The sequence below is a fragment of the Mauremys reevesii genome, linkage group 2 (genome assembly GCF_016161935.1).
Source record: "Mauremys reevesii isolate NIE-2019 linkage group 2, ASM1616193v1, whole genome shotgun sequence".
Classification (NCBI taxonomy): domain Eukaryota; kingdom Metazoa; phylum Chordata; order Testudines; family Geoemydidae; genus Mauremys; species Mauremys reevesii.
The window spans coordinates 75,569,993-75,586,193 of record NC_052624.1 but is presented as its reverse complement, the minus strand read 5'-3'; the positions used below and the strand labels follow the sequence as shown (position 1 = coordinate 75,586,193).

Here is a 16,201-nt window from a genome sequence, read left to right as displayed (position 1 = left end):
TTTTTTTCCACCCTTCTTCTCCCTGTTGCCATTATTCTCTATAGAACTTTCTTCAGAAGAAAGGAAAACTTGATGAAAATTCAGAAACACAACCTAAAGTCCCCCCCCCCACACACACATTTCATTCTTACAAGAAAGCCTCTTAAAATGTCTAGGATTACCTGGTAAAATGCTATAAAAAACCCTTCTGTTCTCTTCACCTATAGAAAAAGATACAGGGGGCAAAATCATTTAGCCATTGAGGTGTCTGGAACCAAACTAAATCAGGCTGCAGTACCCTAGGTGTCAGTTACTGACCTCATAATCTCAAATTATAAACTCAGTAATGAGTCAGAGTAGCTTGTGTCTTCCCTTCTCCCCAGTCTGCTCCAAATACTAATGCATCCCCGGCTCATTGATTTAAGACCCACATTATAGAAACACCGAAGATGTAAATAGAAAACTTCTTGATTTAGTTGCTTCTCAGTTAGTGAGACAAAGTGGGTGAGGTAATATCTTTTATTGGACCAACTCCTGTTGGTGTGAGAGACAAGCTTTTGATTTTATTCAGACCTCTTCATTCCTTACTCTGAAGGAATGTCTACATTGCAATTAAAAACCCCTGGCTGGCCCATGCCAGCTGACTCTGGCTATCAGGGCTCGGGCTATGGGGCTATTTAATTACAGTGCAGACCTCTGGGCTCTCGGATACTGCAAGATAGGAGGATCCCAGAGCTTGGGCTGCAGCATGAGCAGGAAAGTCTGCACTGCAGGTAAACAGCCCCGCAGCCTGAGCCCTGTGAGCCTGGGCCAGCTGCAAGTGTCTAGTTGCAGTGTAGATATACCAAGAGTGTCACAGCTAAATACAAGATGGAATAGATTGTTCTTCTTTCAGAGCTTGTTCATATCAATTCCAATCAAGTGCGCGCGCATGCGGTAGCCAGGAGTTTATTCCCCTAGCAGTATCTGTCAGGTCAGTCCGGGCGCCCCCTGGAGTGGCGCCATCATGGCGCTCAATATAGGGCTCTACCGTCCCACCACCACCTCAGTTCCTTCTTACCGCCAGTGACGATTAGCTGGAACTTCCACTTGCTCTTGTCATGACAAGCGTATTTGACAGTCTGTGTACAGTTTTCATTAGTTCTGTAGTTAGTGTTAAGTAGTTAGTGGGTACTTTACTTAAGTTTCCTTTGGAGGGGCTTCCCCTCCAGCACTATCCCGGCACTAGGACATGCCGCAGTCTCCTGGCTTCAAAGCCTGTGAGAACTGCAGCAAGTATATGCCCAGAAGCGATCCTTACACTTTGTGTTTGAAGTGTTTCGGGGAGAGCCATCAAAAGGATCGCTGTAGGATCTGCAGGAAGTTTTGCCCCAGGACACTGAAAGATTGTAGGATCTTCAGGCGCTGATCTCTAACGGAAGCAGCACTCTGGCCCCAGTCCGACCCCAGGTTGGCGTACCCGGTACCAAGTACCTCCTCAGTACACAGTGCCCCAGGCCACACTACTTTGGCCTCACTGCCAGAGACGGTCACATTGACTCCTGCCCCCATGGAAGGGTGGTTGAGTCCGGACACTTCTCGCTTGCCGAGGCCGAGCCGACAACTTCACCTCCTGTCGACCCCGGAGGCGTTTGAGGCAGCACTGGACCTGCTCCAGCTCACAGCACCATTCTCCCTGCCTAGACGGGAGAGGTTACCGACACCGGTTGCTCCCCCGGGATCATCAAGGGGAAAGCCCATAATGATGGCCCAGTGGTCTCCATCCTTGGTGCACTGCTCCCTGTGCCAAACAGGGTAAGCAGCCTCGTCGATCCCCAAGCCCTCAGCGCAGACCCTGGGTGCCTCAAAGTACTGCTCCTCTGTCATCCTCCTTTTCTGAGATCTCTGAGTCAGACTCCTATCGATCTCGTAGGAGCACAAGTAGATGGTCCAGGTCATCACGAGACTGGCACCCTTACCTGGCACCATGGCCTATGCAGTGGCAGCCCCCAGCACAGTGGCATTTTTGGACTCCCTGGGCCTTTCACCAAGGCCAAGGGTCATGTTCCAGGGTGGCATTGGTGGCCTCAGCCACTTTTATACTGCCTCCAGCATGGTTGGCATCAGCAGGATCAGGGGTAGCTCCTTTGCTCCCTCACCCCACCATCCCAATCCTTTCTTCTGCCTATGTGGTGCAACACTCCAGGCTCAGATTCTGGCCTCTCCAATCATGGTTAGCCTCGGTGTATTGGCCAGCTTGGGACAGTTTGGACAGGGTCGTGACTCTGCCTTTCCCGGTCCTCGACTCTCTCCAGTGGTGGCTCGACCCGCCCGTAGTGTGTGCAAGGGTCCCCTTCCCTCTTGCTAGTGATGGATGCGTAGCCCTTGGGCTGGGGAGCACATCTGGGAGACCTCGGGACACAAGGCCTCTGGTCTCAGGTGGAACTCGCTCTCCGCATCAGTGTCAGCTGAGAGCAGTGCATCTGGCATGCCAGACTTTCCGAGCCCACTTGACAGGGAGATGTGTATCAGTCATGACTGACAAGACCACGGCAATTTTCTAGATCAACAAATGGGGGTGCATGCTCCTCTTCCCTGTGTCAGGAAGCCCTCCCACTGGGACTTTTGTTTAGCTCATTTGATACACCTGCAAGCATCGTACCTCCCAGGAGTACAGAACGACTTGGTGGACCGTCTCAGCAGGCAGGTCTTTTCATGGCTACGAGTGGTCCCTCTGACCAGATATCACAAACTCCATCTTCCAGTGGTGGGGCTTTTCCCAGATGGATCTGTTCGCCAGGTGATGCAACGAGAAATGCCAACAATTTTGCTCCTTCCTGAATCACAGACTGAGCGGCATTGCAGACACTGTCCTCCTCCCATGGAGAGGCCATCTTCTCTGCACGTTCCCGACCATCCCTCTCTTGAGCACCTTGTGAACAATACGGAGGGAAGAGACTTCAGTGATATTGATAGCTCCAGCCTGGCCCCACCAACACTGGTACACATCTCTCCTGGAAATGTCCATGGAAGCCCCAGTTACCTTGCTGTGCCTCCTGGACTTAATAACTCAGGATCACGGCCATCTCCAGCACCCGAACCTCGAGTCATTGCACCTCACGGCGTGGACGCACCATGGCCGAACCCCATGGAGCTCTCCTGCTTGGACCTGGTTAAACAAGTCCTCCTTGATAGTAGGAAACCCTCCACCAGGGCTACCTACTTTGCCAACTGGAAGAGATTCTCATTCTGGTCAGCGCAGCATCAATCATCCCTGACACTTGCCTGTATACCACTCATACTGGACTACCTTCTCCATCTCAAGCTGCAGGGACTGTCCATCTTGTAAGTAAGAGTTCACTTGGCTGCCATCTTTGCCTTCCATTCAGGTTCAGAGGGCCGGTCAGTGTTTGCCAACCCTGGGTCAGCAGTTTTCTGAAAGGTCTCGACAAGCTATATCCAGCAACCAACCCTGACCTGGGACCTCAATCTGGTCCTTTCCAAATTGATGGGTCCACCCTTTGAACCACTGGCAATGTGTGTTCTGCTCTATTTGTCATACAAGGTGGTGTTTCTGGTAGTGATACCCTCAGCCAGGAGGTGTCTGAGCTCAAGGCCCTAACATCAGAGCTCCCTTACACCGTGTTCTATAAGGACAAGGTTCAGCTCAGGCCACATCCAGCTTTCCTCCCCTGAAGGTTGTCTCCCAGTTTCACATCAACCAGGACATCTTCCTCCCAGTGTTCTATCCTAAGCCATATTCAAGAGGCAGAGAGTAGAGGCTTCGCTCATAAGATGTCTGCAAAGTGCTAGCCTTTTACATTGAAAGAATGAAACAGTTTAGGAAGTCCATTCAACTTATTTGAGGCCGTGGCAAACAGGATGAAGGGTCTTCCAATCTCCTCCCAGTGAATTTCCTCGCGGATCATTTCATGCATCCATGAATACTATAACATGGCAGAGGTGCCTGCCCTTCTGCTCACAGCACACTCCACTAGAGCGGCGATGTGGTCCTCCATACATACTTTCACTGCACATTATGCAATTACCCAGCAGGCTAGAGATGATGCGGCCTTTGGTAGAGCAGTGCTCCAGTCAGTGGACAGCTCCGACCCCGCCTCCTGAATTTAGGCTTGGGAGTCACCTGATTGGAATTGACATGAACAGGCACTCGAAGAAAAGGTTATTTACCTTGTAACTGTTCTTCGAGATGTGGTGTCCACATCCATTCCAATACCAACCCACCTACCCCTCTGTCGGAGTAGCCAGCAAGAAGCATCTGAGGGGGTGGCAGGTTGGTAGGGCCCTATACTGACCACCATGATGGTGCCACTCCAAGGGGTGCCCAGATCGACCCAATGGATACTGCTAAGGAGAAAATCTTCTGGCTGCCATGCGCACGCGCACACACCTGATTTAGAATGGACATGAACAACAGTTACGAGAAGGTGAGTAACCATTTTTTTTAGCATAAGTAGTTAACACATTTCTAGAGATGATTCAAAGTAAAATGGCCTGTTAACACCCCTCCATTACATTTCCTTTGTAGATCTTCACTGGAGTTTGATGCTTTACTTTGCCAAACTATGGCAGTTAAACCATTAGGGTTGCTGCCATACTCAAAGAAACATAAATCTCTTATGCTTAGATTCAGATTCAGACTTTAAGACGAGAAGGGACCATTGTGATCATCATGTCTGACCTTCTGCACACTGCAGGCCACAGAACCTCACCTGCCCACTCCTGTAATAGACTCCTGACATCTGGCTGAGTTATGGAGTCCTCAAATCACGGTTTTAAGACTTAAAGTGTCAGAGAATCCACCCTTTACTCTACTTTAAACCAGCAAGTGACCTGTGCCCCATGCTGCAGAGGAAGGTGAACCCTCCCCACCTCCCAGGCCCCTGTCAATCTGACTTGGGGGAAAATTCCTTCAGTTAGACCCTAAGCTGGTTGGCGACCCCCACCATGCAGACACCTGGGAAAGAATTAACTGAACCCTCCCCATCCAGTGTCCCATCTCCAGCAGGGGGAAAAATATATGGGTACATCTTTAGTTTCCAAATGGGACCAAACATTTATAGGTCAACATTTTCATTATAATATGCCCCCAAAATGGTTTACTAACTCAGATTTTTTTTTCCCCAAAAGCAGGCAAATTGAATGGACCGCATACAATGTAATAAAATGCAACATTAAAACATTTAATTTAGGTAGGCACCTCTTGTGCTTTTTTGCCATTGTGCCAGTGTTTATGGAACAGTGTTAAGAAATCACAGCCTCAAATAATTTCAAATACGTATGTGGTATGCCTGCACCAACTATTTAAAAGGTTGATAAAATTTTTGAAGTTTATTAACCTTTTCCCTCACTTCTTTTTAAATTTCTTTTTGTTCAGTTTTTATGAGCTGTAGCTATAAATGCAGCTGGAAGCCCAGCAAATACATTTAACAGAAAAGCTGAGGCAACTTGACTTCTTTCAGACTTAGCTTCTAATTTCTAATAGGAAAAATCTAATTTAGGAATGTTAAATCAGTTTTAATTTCATATTTTATCATATTAAAATTGGAAAGGCTTCAGAGACTACTGGATACATCTTCGACTGCAAGCTTCCATTCAGTCTTCAGATGGGAGCATTGTATTTAAAAGTGTCTTCCTCTATCACTGCAGCCACAACACTTACGTCTAACTTCTGCTCTTTTGGAAAGCTAAATTGCATTGATTTATGAGTTAAATTCAGGATGTACTAACTCTCAGCAAACCTGAGTATTTAAAATGCCTTTATAAATTTCTTATGAATTAAAAAAATCTTAACTCTTCCCTATTTCCTATGTTCTGTAGTAGAAACACATGGTTGTAAACAGTATTTAACACCAAAAGTAGGCAAATAAAGCCAGGAATTAAACAAGAAGATAAATCTATATTGGATGTGCAACATATACAGCAAACTTTCTGTACTTAGTACATTTTATAAATACTTGTCTTAATTGTTCAACGAGATGCCATAAGCAAAGGACAAATAAGGGGAGAGGGGAACTAAAGACCAGTACTTCTACCTCTCACCTAATGAAGCTGATATTTTAGAATTATGCTGCAACTTCCCACTGCATGAGCTACTTACAAATACTTAATGAGAAAAGTGACACTCTAATCTGCACAATCCTGGAGAAACCAAGATATGTAGTAGTAGTGTAATATACCAGGTGCTCAAAAAAAATTCACCTGTTTCTACATGTATATATAGACTTCAGGCCTGATTCTCAGTAAAAATTTTATTTGCTTTAAGACACCTTTTGCCTGCCGGAGCATTTGTTAAGAAGGGTGATATTGTGATTGAGGCATAGAACTGGGACTCAGGATTTCTGGGTTCAGTTTCTAGCCCTACTATCAATTTCATGTGATCTTGAGAAGGTCACATCTGTTTTGTTTTTCCTCTGTAAAACAGATATTTTCCTAGATCACAAAGTGGTTGTGAGGATAATTTGTTGTTTATGAGGCTCTCGGAAGGTGAGGAAGGTAAAGTGCGGTGGCATATCAGTACCTAGATAGTCCCCAGACATACTCTGAGGTTCTTCAGGCTAAATTAAATTTTCAAGATCTTTGATCAGTCTGAGAACTACATCACTTGATGATCACGCCCTGTAAACTGAACACTTTTGTACTAAGTATGTAACAATGCCTTCCATAGAGCATGTCTAAACTGTGTTGTAATTAAAATGTTAACAAAATAAAACACTTAAACAATGTCTCTTGCTTTAAAAATAAATGCTGAGGTAAAGACATTCAGCTAGCAGCATGTGAAGATAGTTACCTTATGGTCACTCACATTGTGTTAACAATTAGAAAATGTGTAAAGCACTAGCACAGCTTTAGGTTGAAGACCATGTTGTCTTGAGTCCATTTCATGCATTTTTTGTGCCTCTTCATATTAATCTATAAATAGAAAAAGACGACATCTAGTTTTTAAATGACATCAGTCACAACCGTATTGAAATGTTTTTTATATTGCAGTTTGTGCATGAAAAAGAAATAGTAGCAGAAGATGATCAAGTATTTCTTATGAAGCAGCAGGTAGAGTTACTTTGCATTTAGTTTCATTTAAACATGTGGTGTTCAATTAAATTTATTTTTGAGCTTGTTACAGTAAATGCAAACAGTAATGTCTAAAATATTTTATTTTCCAGTCTCTATTAGCGAAACAGCCACCTACTGCAGCTGGAAGGCCAGTGGTTAGTAACAAAGATTTTAAATACTAAAACTGAAAATAGCGCATTCCTTGGTTTTGATTAATACAATAGCATGTTTGGGTGAGAAGATTGCTGACTTCTAAAAGCACTTCTGATCTACAAGCTTTTTCTTAATGCTTTTCTACAGTTTTCTTATTGCTGTAAAAATACTTAAGCCCAGAATGAAATTGAACTCCAAAGTGTGCAGACTTGTGTATACATGTGTATTACCTACATTTTAGATGAATTTCTGGAACTAGTATATAAAATGCTCAGCAGTGTAACTCTCGTTACTTATTTAAGTTCAAATTTAGAAAAAATTGCAAGACAGCTCTTGTAACCTTTTTTCAAGTGACAAGCAACTATTCAGTAATATGACCTATTAAGTTGCTTTTGTGAGGCAATGAAAGTAGTAAGTTTTCCACGCAGTTTGCTTTTGATAAAAAAAATTCTTCTTTCCACCATATTTGCCACAACTTGCCTCAGGGCCGCCCAGAGCGGGGGGGCAATTTGCCCCAGGCCCCGCAGAGGCCTCCAGGAGAGTTTTTCGGGGCCCCTGGAGTGGGGTCCTTCACTCGCTCTGGAGGCCCCAGAAAACTCTCACGGGGCCTGGGAGCTTCTTCTGCTCCGGGTCTTCGGCAGCGGGGGGGTCCTTCCACTCCGCGGTGGAAGGGCCCCCCCGCCACCAAATTACTGCCGAAGCGGGACTCGCCACCGAAGTGCAGCCCGGTCTTCGGCGGTAATTCGGTGGGGGGGGGCCTTCTGTTCCGGGACCTGCCACTGAAGGGCCCTGAAGACCTGCGGCGGGGACTCCCAGCCGGCGAATTACCGGCGAAGACCAGGCTGCACTTCGGTGACGGGTCCCACTTTGGTGGTAATTCGGCGGCGGAAGGCCCCCACCGCGGGTCTTCGGGGCACTTCGGCGGTGGGTCCCGGAATGGAGGGACCCCAGCTGCCGAATTACCGCCGCAGCGGGGGCCCCCCGCCGCTGAAGACCCCAGGCCCCCTCAATCCTCCAGGCGGCCCTGACTTGCCTTCATACTACAGAGAGCTTAGTGTAGCTTCTCCATGAACTAGGGAATGCAGTTTCCCAAACAACCAGAGCTTTAGCACTCTCTCATCAGGGTGAAGTCCCCACCCTCTGCAGTGCCTCCAGTTGGACTGCAGTTCTTAGTTGCAATACTGTTTTTTTTCCGTTAACTTTCAAGTGCTTTGCTAATGTATTATACATACTTCTGTAAAAATTTGTATCTCACAGCATTTCAAGATTTCTCATTTAAAACAGATTTTTTTTTGCAACAAGTATTCCATTGAATTACATGATCAGTATTAAATGTACCTTTTTTAAAAAAAGTGGAAAAAAATAGCAAAATGTAATTAAATAGTTCTGCTTGTCTAGATTAATAGATTATTTCTGGAAGTTGAGTACACAAAATAGTTTGAATATTCAATCTTCTACTTTTGTGTAGGATGCTTCGCCCAGAGTTCCTGGAGGCTCCCCTAGGACACCAAACAGATCAGTAACATCCAACGTGGCCAGTGTCACACCCATCCCTACTGGCTCAAAAAAAATTGATCCTAATATGAAAGGTATATTTCTTGTGCAGGGAAAATGTGGGAATAAGTGAGCTATTCTTGACTGCTTACTTGAAATACGTTTGTATTTCTTTATACTGACCTAATATGTGTAAGAGACAAGGTGGGTGAGGTAATACTGGGGAGGCATTTTAGTACCCATGGCTGTTTACATGGTTTGGACAAAGTGTTGTTGAATATAAAGTTATGGGTGAGGATAAAAAAAAGAGATTGTCAATGTGTTTGGGATGGATTTCTGGACTTTGTCCATTGTCTTATAGATATTTGAGACAGGCTGCAAGCAATCTATCTCATCTCGTGTTTAGCTTGAATGCTTTGGTTTCCTTCTCCAAACCTGAAGAAGAGCTCAGTGAAGCTTGAAACCTTGTACCTTCCACCAACAGAAGTTGGTTCAATAAAAGATATTACCTCACCCACCTTTGTCTTTCTCATATCCCGGGATAAACCCAGTACTACAACGCTGCAAACAACTATGTAGTCTGCATTTATTTGGAAAATGTTGTTTTTCATATATAAAATACCTTTCTACTTTTTTGATGTAGCTGGAGCCACAAGCGAAGGCGTCCTAGCTAACTTCTTCAACAGTTTGCTGAGTAAAAAAACCGGTTCCCCAGGTGGTCCTGGCGTTGGCGGTGGCAGCCCTGGAGGAGGGGGCAGTGGAGGTGGTGGCAGCAATTTACCACCGTCAGCAAAAAAGTCAGGTATGATTAATCATAAAGCATCACTGGAAATTTCATTTGTGCAAGGAATATCTTTAATCTAGCATGCAATATTTGTTAAAATGCAGTTAGAAATGTGGCAAGATAAGTAATACAACTTAAATGTATACAGCATTATCCATGGCTCAATGACGTAAAATCTGAGAGGCTGACAATGGTAAGCCAAGATGAGATCATAGTAGATCTTAATGTGGGAGGATGTTATGGGTGTATTGTGAGCCTGTGAGCTTTTTTTGGGGAAAATCATATTGTATTAATATCTAACTGAAATTTGTTAATAATATCCTGTTCCTTACCTGTTAGTCCTTAGTATTGTGCATCTCTGAGGTTTTTAATCTTCCTTCTATCTGCTGTTTTCCAATATTTGTGCGCTAGAATCAGAGCGTTTGTGGGGAGAACAAATACAGACCCAGAGACTCTCTTGCATTCCTGCAGGGGAATAATGAGGATAAGTAATATGAATGCCCATCTATTAAGTAGTCTCTTTTGTTCCTCATCACCTGGATTTCTCCCTCCTATTAAGGAAGGTGAAAAGAGCAAAGAGGCCCTTCTGGGTAATAGCTGCATGAGCCTGTGGTGTTAGAAAATAAAGGAAGCACTCTAGCTATATTCATCCCCACTTAGCATGCCTGTAACACACCTAGCATGCACACGCAAGTGCTCCCAGTGGTGTTAAACAGGCTTTTACTACTGCATTTTCATTCTTTTCACCCACTTGTTGTCCTTTAAGATTCTAAGCTTTTTGGAGCATGGGCTCTTTTGATGTTTGTACAGCACTTAACACAATAGAGGTCCACTTGCTTGGAACTTCTAGGTACCACTGTAATAGTCCTACTCTTCCTGTTCTCAGAATGCTAGGATTTTCAAAAACTCTGTGCTTCATGTACTTTGCCTGGCCACCATATGAACCTGCCTCGATGATCCATTAAGGCCTGCATCACAACTGAAAATACTCTTTCCTGGGCTGATTGCAGAGAGTATAGGGGAAAGATTCAGAATGGGCACAGATTTCATCAATAGCTTCTGCATAGTTTCGGAATCCTAGTTGTTTAAATCCCTCAGTGATCACTGAACATCGGCTGCCTAGATCACACAACCCTCACTATGAAGTATTGTGCAAATCTACATGACATCATGGTCTTCCTGACTCCAATCTGGGGCCATATTGATCAGGAATTATCTAGAGTAGCCAGTTTCCGTAGGGATGCTTTTTCTTCCATGGAGTGATACTTTTGTCCTCGTTAAAGTGAGCACATCATAGAGTTACAGAAATTTTTCCTCAGTCTTAAGTTACAGGGCGACAGAGACATGCTGATCCTATCTCTAACTATCACACTTGTCTGGTAATAGTACAGACCCCAAAGTGTTGCTTCTACTGATATACATCTTAAAGAACTACACAGAGCCAGAATCTTCAGGGGTGGGAGGTACGTGATGGTTGCAGCATAAATTGTCAGCTGTTGCTCTTATCCTCTGGCCCTCAGCAGATATGCCAGAACACCCTCCATCTAATCACTGGAGCTGCCTCATGACTACTTTAGAAAAGCTGCAGCAGAAACTTTTATTGCTGAATACAGAATGAGAGCCTAGCTAAACCTGTCAATATGGACTGAAAACTCCATTACCCAGCACTAGATGTGTGGGCTATAAGGAGGATTGCCACACTGACTTCAGTTCTACTGTATGCATATACAGTTCTGCCATCTTATCCATATGCATTACAATACAACTTTGTGATACTCACTTCGGGAGGGTGGATGGGAATTCAGAGTCTTCAACTCAATCAAGAATTGGTAAATAGAGGCGCAAAGGATCTCCAGCCTGTATTTGAAGAGGGGGGCAGTATCCATGTGGGGGCTGTGTGACGAAGTTGGATTGTTCTTAATGTTTCCTCTGAATACTGTGTGAGTGCCTCAGTTTCTGGCCAACACTGTCTCCTGGCAACTAATGGCCCAGGCCCTTCCCTCCTGCAAGGGGATGCTAAAGGTGTGGGAGAACAAAGAGGTCAGGTGATCTCCTGGCCCAGGAAAGAGACTCAGCAGAGGAGAGGCTGGAGGGGGTTTCAGTTTTGAAGCTGGCTGGGGACGAGAAGTGAGTACAGACCTGGGTGTCTGGCTCGCTGCCCCCCAGGATGGACCTGGCTGAGGGGTCCTGTTCTCTGTACCTACAAGCTCTGTTTTAGACTGTTTTACTGGCTGGCTAAGAGTCATGTCTGACTGTGAAGTGGGGGTGAGTGCAGGACCTTCTGGCTTCCCCAGGACCTTGCCTGGGCAGACTCGCTGTGGGAAACGCACGGAGGGGCAGAGGATGCTGAATGCTCCAAGGTCAGACCCAGGAAGGTGAAGCCGTGTGAGCTTCTTGCCCTGAAAACAGTCTGCTCCAAGGGAGAGGAGGCTCCCCAGAGTCCTGACTGGCTTTGTTTGGAGCAGTTCCAAAGCATCGCCCGGGGACTCTGTGACAGGGTGTATTCCGATTCATATGCAAAGACTGGTAATAGGCTTCTTCTGGGGAGGAAATTTCACAGATCTTTAATAGCTGAAAAGATTTGGTCTGCTTTTTAAGCTCAGTCGGCTAAGACTTATTAAGGATCTGTGATCCTTGAAATAAGAATTTTCATGTAAACATAGATAAAATAATCCTATTTCCCCCATGCCTGTGTCAAGGGAGGTAAGGCGATTGGGAATGTGAAGAGTTTGTTTTTTCTGTTGATAAACTGTACGGTCAGTCACTTGAGAGCACTTTGGTTCATTATGAAATATACTCAAGAGATCAAATCAATATCAGTCAAATTCATTATTTTCTAATGCCAAAGTTGATTTCAGCTTTGCAAAGTGTTAAAGGGTACTTAAAATAAGTGAATAGGTTTATAGAAAGACATAGGCCAATTCTGGCCATGTAACTGTTTGAAATATAAATCAGTATATTGTTGTGTGCTTAATACATATTAATATGTGTGTGAATAATACATACTGATAATGTGAGTCCAACGTTCATTGGTCAACACCTCCTAGAAATTTTAGGAGATGTGTATCATTTATGTTAGGATTTTATAGGATTTGCTTTCCACACACAGTGCAAGACTTTGAGAGAACTGTTGTAAAAATGGCTTGTTAGCCAAACAGTAGGGTAACCCACACATCTAAAATTGCTACAAACTAAATATGTTCTCCATTTTACTATATCTTTACTCTAGTGTATGTGAAGTTTGTAAATGTGACATGCATGACACAACTTCTTCAGTATTGTATTAAAGCAGGAAAACTTAACTTTTTTTAATGGATGTTATTATGAAATAACATAGTTGTGGGAAAACAAGTCCTTTAATTTTTAAGCATGACCAAGTGTTGTGTGCTTTTTTTGTGTGTGTACAGGCCAGAAGCCAGTCTTGACTGATGTTCAGGCAGAATTGGATAGAATTTCACGAAAACCTGAAATGGTCTCTCCCACAACACCTACATCGCCCACAGAAGGTGAAGCATCTTGAAGACACCAAATAAAGCAATTTATTCAGTTTTCTGGGATAATTTAAACTTGCCTCTGCCTCTTCCTTCAGTGACTGGAACTAGACAGCTGAAACACTTTTTCAGAGAAGGACAAACAGTTGATGTCTTGATTTCATGTGTTGCCCAGCTTTACAAAAGGGATCTAATACAGATGGAAAACTATACCACAACATATAGGACTACTGTTCACGGTGCAACTTAAAGAATTAACTAATTCCTGGATTTTGTTGAAAAGTTGGTGTAATTGTGTAAAATGGCACATATGTCCACTTAATCATATAATGTTAAAGGCTGCTTAAAGAGTTGGAAAATGATATGTAGCATGGGCACGTAATGTATATTGATCTCCCAACCTAGTATAGTTGAATTTAATACAGGTTAACCTTTGAGAGAGAGAACTACTAGTTTTGCTGGAAGAGAGGATAATCATTTGTTATAATTTTGTGCCCCAACAATAAACTAACCTGAATAAAATTCAACACTTCATGTGGAATATGACAGCAAACCTGTCTAATCTCCATTTAAGATTTTATACTGCATCAAAAACTTGGGCTAAACTTTCATTCCAGCATAAGACTTTAAAATATTGGCCAATTTGATAACTTCAGACACTGAATAAACTATTTGTGTAAAGAAAAAAGCAGAGGTTAACTTAATAAAAAATGTACAGATTATCAGTATCCAGATTTTTTCTGTATATATGGCTCAGCCTTAACTCCCCTCCCCCCCCCATTTTTGTTTCCCAAATTAGTTATGGTTTTAAATCAGACATTAAAACTGTGATCAGTTAATAAAGTATTATCTGCATTCAGATATAAATAGATTCATTGCATTCTCTTGTATTAATGTATATTAGCTAATCAAAATATTTAGTGTTTCACTCTTGAAGACTAGGTACTTTAAACGTCCCTCCCTCTTATCTGTCACCTTTCTGTGAATAATAGTATGGCCCAGCTTTAAGCTTCCCTAAAACGTGATAGTTCTGGAAGAAACAGATGAGTCTGCTACTCATACAATATAGCATTGTACTAATGTTCCTACGTGCAAAACTTTGATCATCAGATTTTGGGGATGTAGTCTTTAGTTTAAAAGCCCACTAGATATACGAAGCATCCTACTGATGATTTTTCAGTGCACTCTGTGGAATCATGTGTCAAAAGTTAGCATTTTATTGGTTATTTCAGCTTTCAGTTCACAGTATTTGAGAAACACTTGAGATCATAAACGTAATGTGAGAAGTCTCCCACTGAAGCTCATGGTATACTGAGATTAGAACAACTTTCAAAGCTTATCCTGAGTATTTTTATTAACACTTCTTAAATAGGTGTACAATTTTTTTACTACAACAGTGGGTATAATATACACAATTTCCCTAATTTACTAATTGGAAATCTGCTAAAAAGTGTTAGGAGAAAACATTAATATCCATAATTTTTATTCTGGGTATGGTATTATACTTGATATTGCTGTTTAAATTCCTACTTTTGATACAGATTTTTTTGATTCCCCAAAAAATTAATGTTTTTGAGACTAACATACTAGAATGTTTTGCTTTTGTTAGCTTTGATTTTATTGCTTGCGCTTCAGGGAACTTTTTAAAATATTGGCTGCTTATCAATGCTAAAAATCTGAGACTAGCTGTCTTATCTAAACAAATCTATTGAATTATTTTAAACATGGGATCTCATTAGATTTATTCCTGATCAGATTATTCAAAAGTACAACAATGTTAAAATGCTGCCCTTGCAACCAATAATAATGGTCCAACTCTCCTGACCAAATATGTGAACTGTTGAGGAATAACTGTATAGAATATATACATGAAGGAAATGGTTTCTAATCACAGATGCATTACATGCATCGCTGTTCCTTGAACAATTCACTACTGTGCTTACACATGTACAGTAATTTTTTTAACATAGTAATTTAAAATGTGCATGACAGCTCTTATCCTGCTGATGAGATCACCGGTCTGTTTCCTATCTAAATTCTAGTGGTACACCATACTAGCATTAAAAGGCAGAAACTTAAGATTTTAGCATGTTTAAATTGCAAAACTATTTTTGTACTGTTTTAGTTTTTGCAAAGAAAACACTTTCAGTTTCTAAACTCTTCAGTTCTGTTCATTTGAGCATATCTGATATCAAAGTAAAGGCCTTTTTGTTAAGTTGGACAAATGTCTCAAAAGAGATCAATAAACATCCATTACACAGTTTATTTTTGGGGCTTTATTTTAGAAAAAGAAATTATAATGGAGTCTCAATACTAAAGTGCATGAAAACAGAACCTCATTTCTGCATATTTGAAGTTTTTGAAATATATGCATTGAAGGATTCCTTAGCCTCTCTTTATCAAGGACAAATCTGCTACAAAGGAAAAGGCAGTAGAAGGATGCTGTGTGCTCTGCCCTCATGTTTTAGAGAAAATAAAGACCGTGTTCTGTGGAAAAATGCATCAAAAATCTATTGCAAATAAGTAGTTTAAACACTTGTTTTTTTAAAGTGGCTGTTGCCAAATCAGTATGAACTGTATCTGTTGTACGATACCATCTGTTTAAACATACAATAAAATCATGACAAAACTGGCACAATAAAGCAGCTACAACAAAAAAAGAAAGGAGACTAGAGGCTATTGTCCTCTAACTGGGATTAAACACTCAGTTGCCACTCAGTAATCTATTTTATCATTCTATTAATGGGAGTAGAATGTCTTCTTGAGTCTAATTTCCTCTTGCTGTTTCAGCTGTCAAAAAGGTCCATGTTGAGCTTAGCCAAACCATTTTTTCTGGAATAATTTTAATAGTACATTTGTGCTGTCAGGTTTGCAAATTCATATCCATTAATAATAATGGTACACAAACAAACCCATCAACTCTGTAAGGCAGGGATCAAAACATAGTGGAGGAGGAGAATGGAGAAAACTGCGGGAGGGAACTATTGTGTAATTTATTAGAAATCATAAAAATACAGTAACTGCAATAAAGTGTAGACCTGTAATAAAAGAAAATGATTTCCAATTTATCTATAATAAATGGGGAACTGATTTAATACAGGAGAAAGTCAACTAAACGTGAGTGAATGAATAAAGCCATTAATTATTTATATAATGCTACAACACAATCCCAACCGTGAAAAGTCTCCAGTCCAGCAGACAAGAATATGTACTAGGTAAGGAAAGATGTGGAGAGAGTACAGGTTGA

The 16,201-nt window shown here is 42.3% G+C and overlaps 1 protein-coding gene across 3 annotated transcripts in view; it reads left to right on the top strand.

The window, feature by feature from the left end:
• The window catches only part of DYNC1LI1 (dynein cytoplasmic 1 light intermediate chain 1), a 56,779-nt gene extending 41,015 nt beyond the window's left edge, over positions 1 to 15,764 (top strand). For all 3 annotated transcript variants that reach the window (XM_039525200.1, XM_039525201.1, XM_039525199.1), the window contains 5 exons: positions 6,970 to 7,029; positions 7,143 to 7,187; positions 8,654 to 8,774; positions 9,323 to 9,481; positions 12,871 to 15,764. In XM_039525200.1, the coding sequence (XP_039381134.1) occupies positions 6,970 to 7,029; positions 7,143 to 7,187; positions 8,654 to 8,774; positions 9,323 to 9,481; positions 12,871 to 12,983 (498 nt within the window). In that variant the 3' untranslated portion in view covers positions 12,984 to 15,764. The remainder of the gene's footprint in view (positions 1 to 6,969; positions 7,030 to 7,142; positions 7,188 to 8,653; positions 8,775 to 9,322; positions 9,482 to 12,870) is intronic.
• Positions 15,765 to 16,201: the final 437 nt, after the last annotated feature.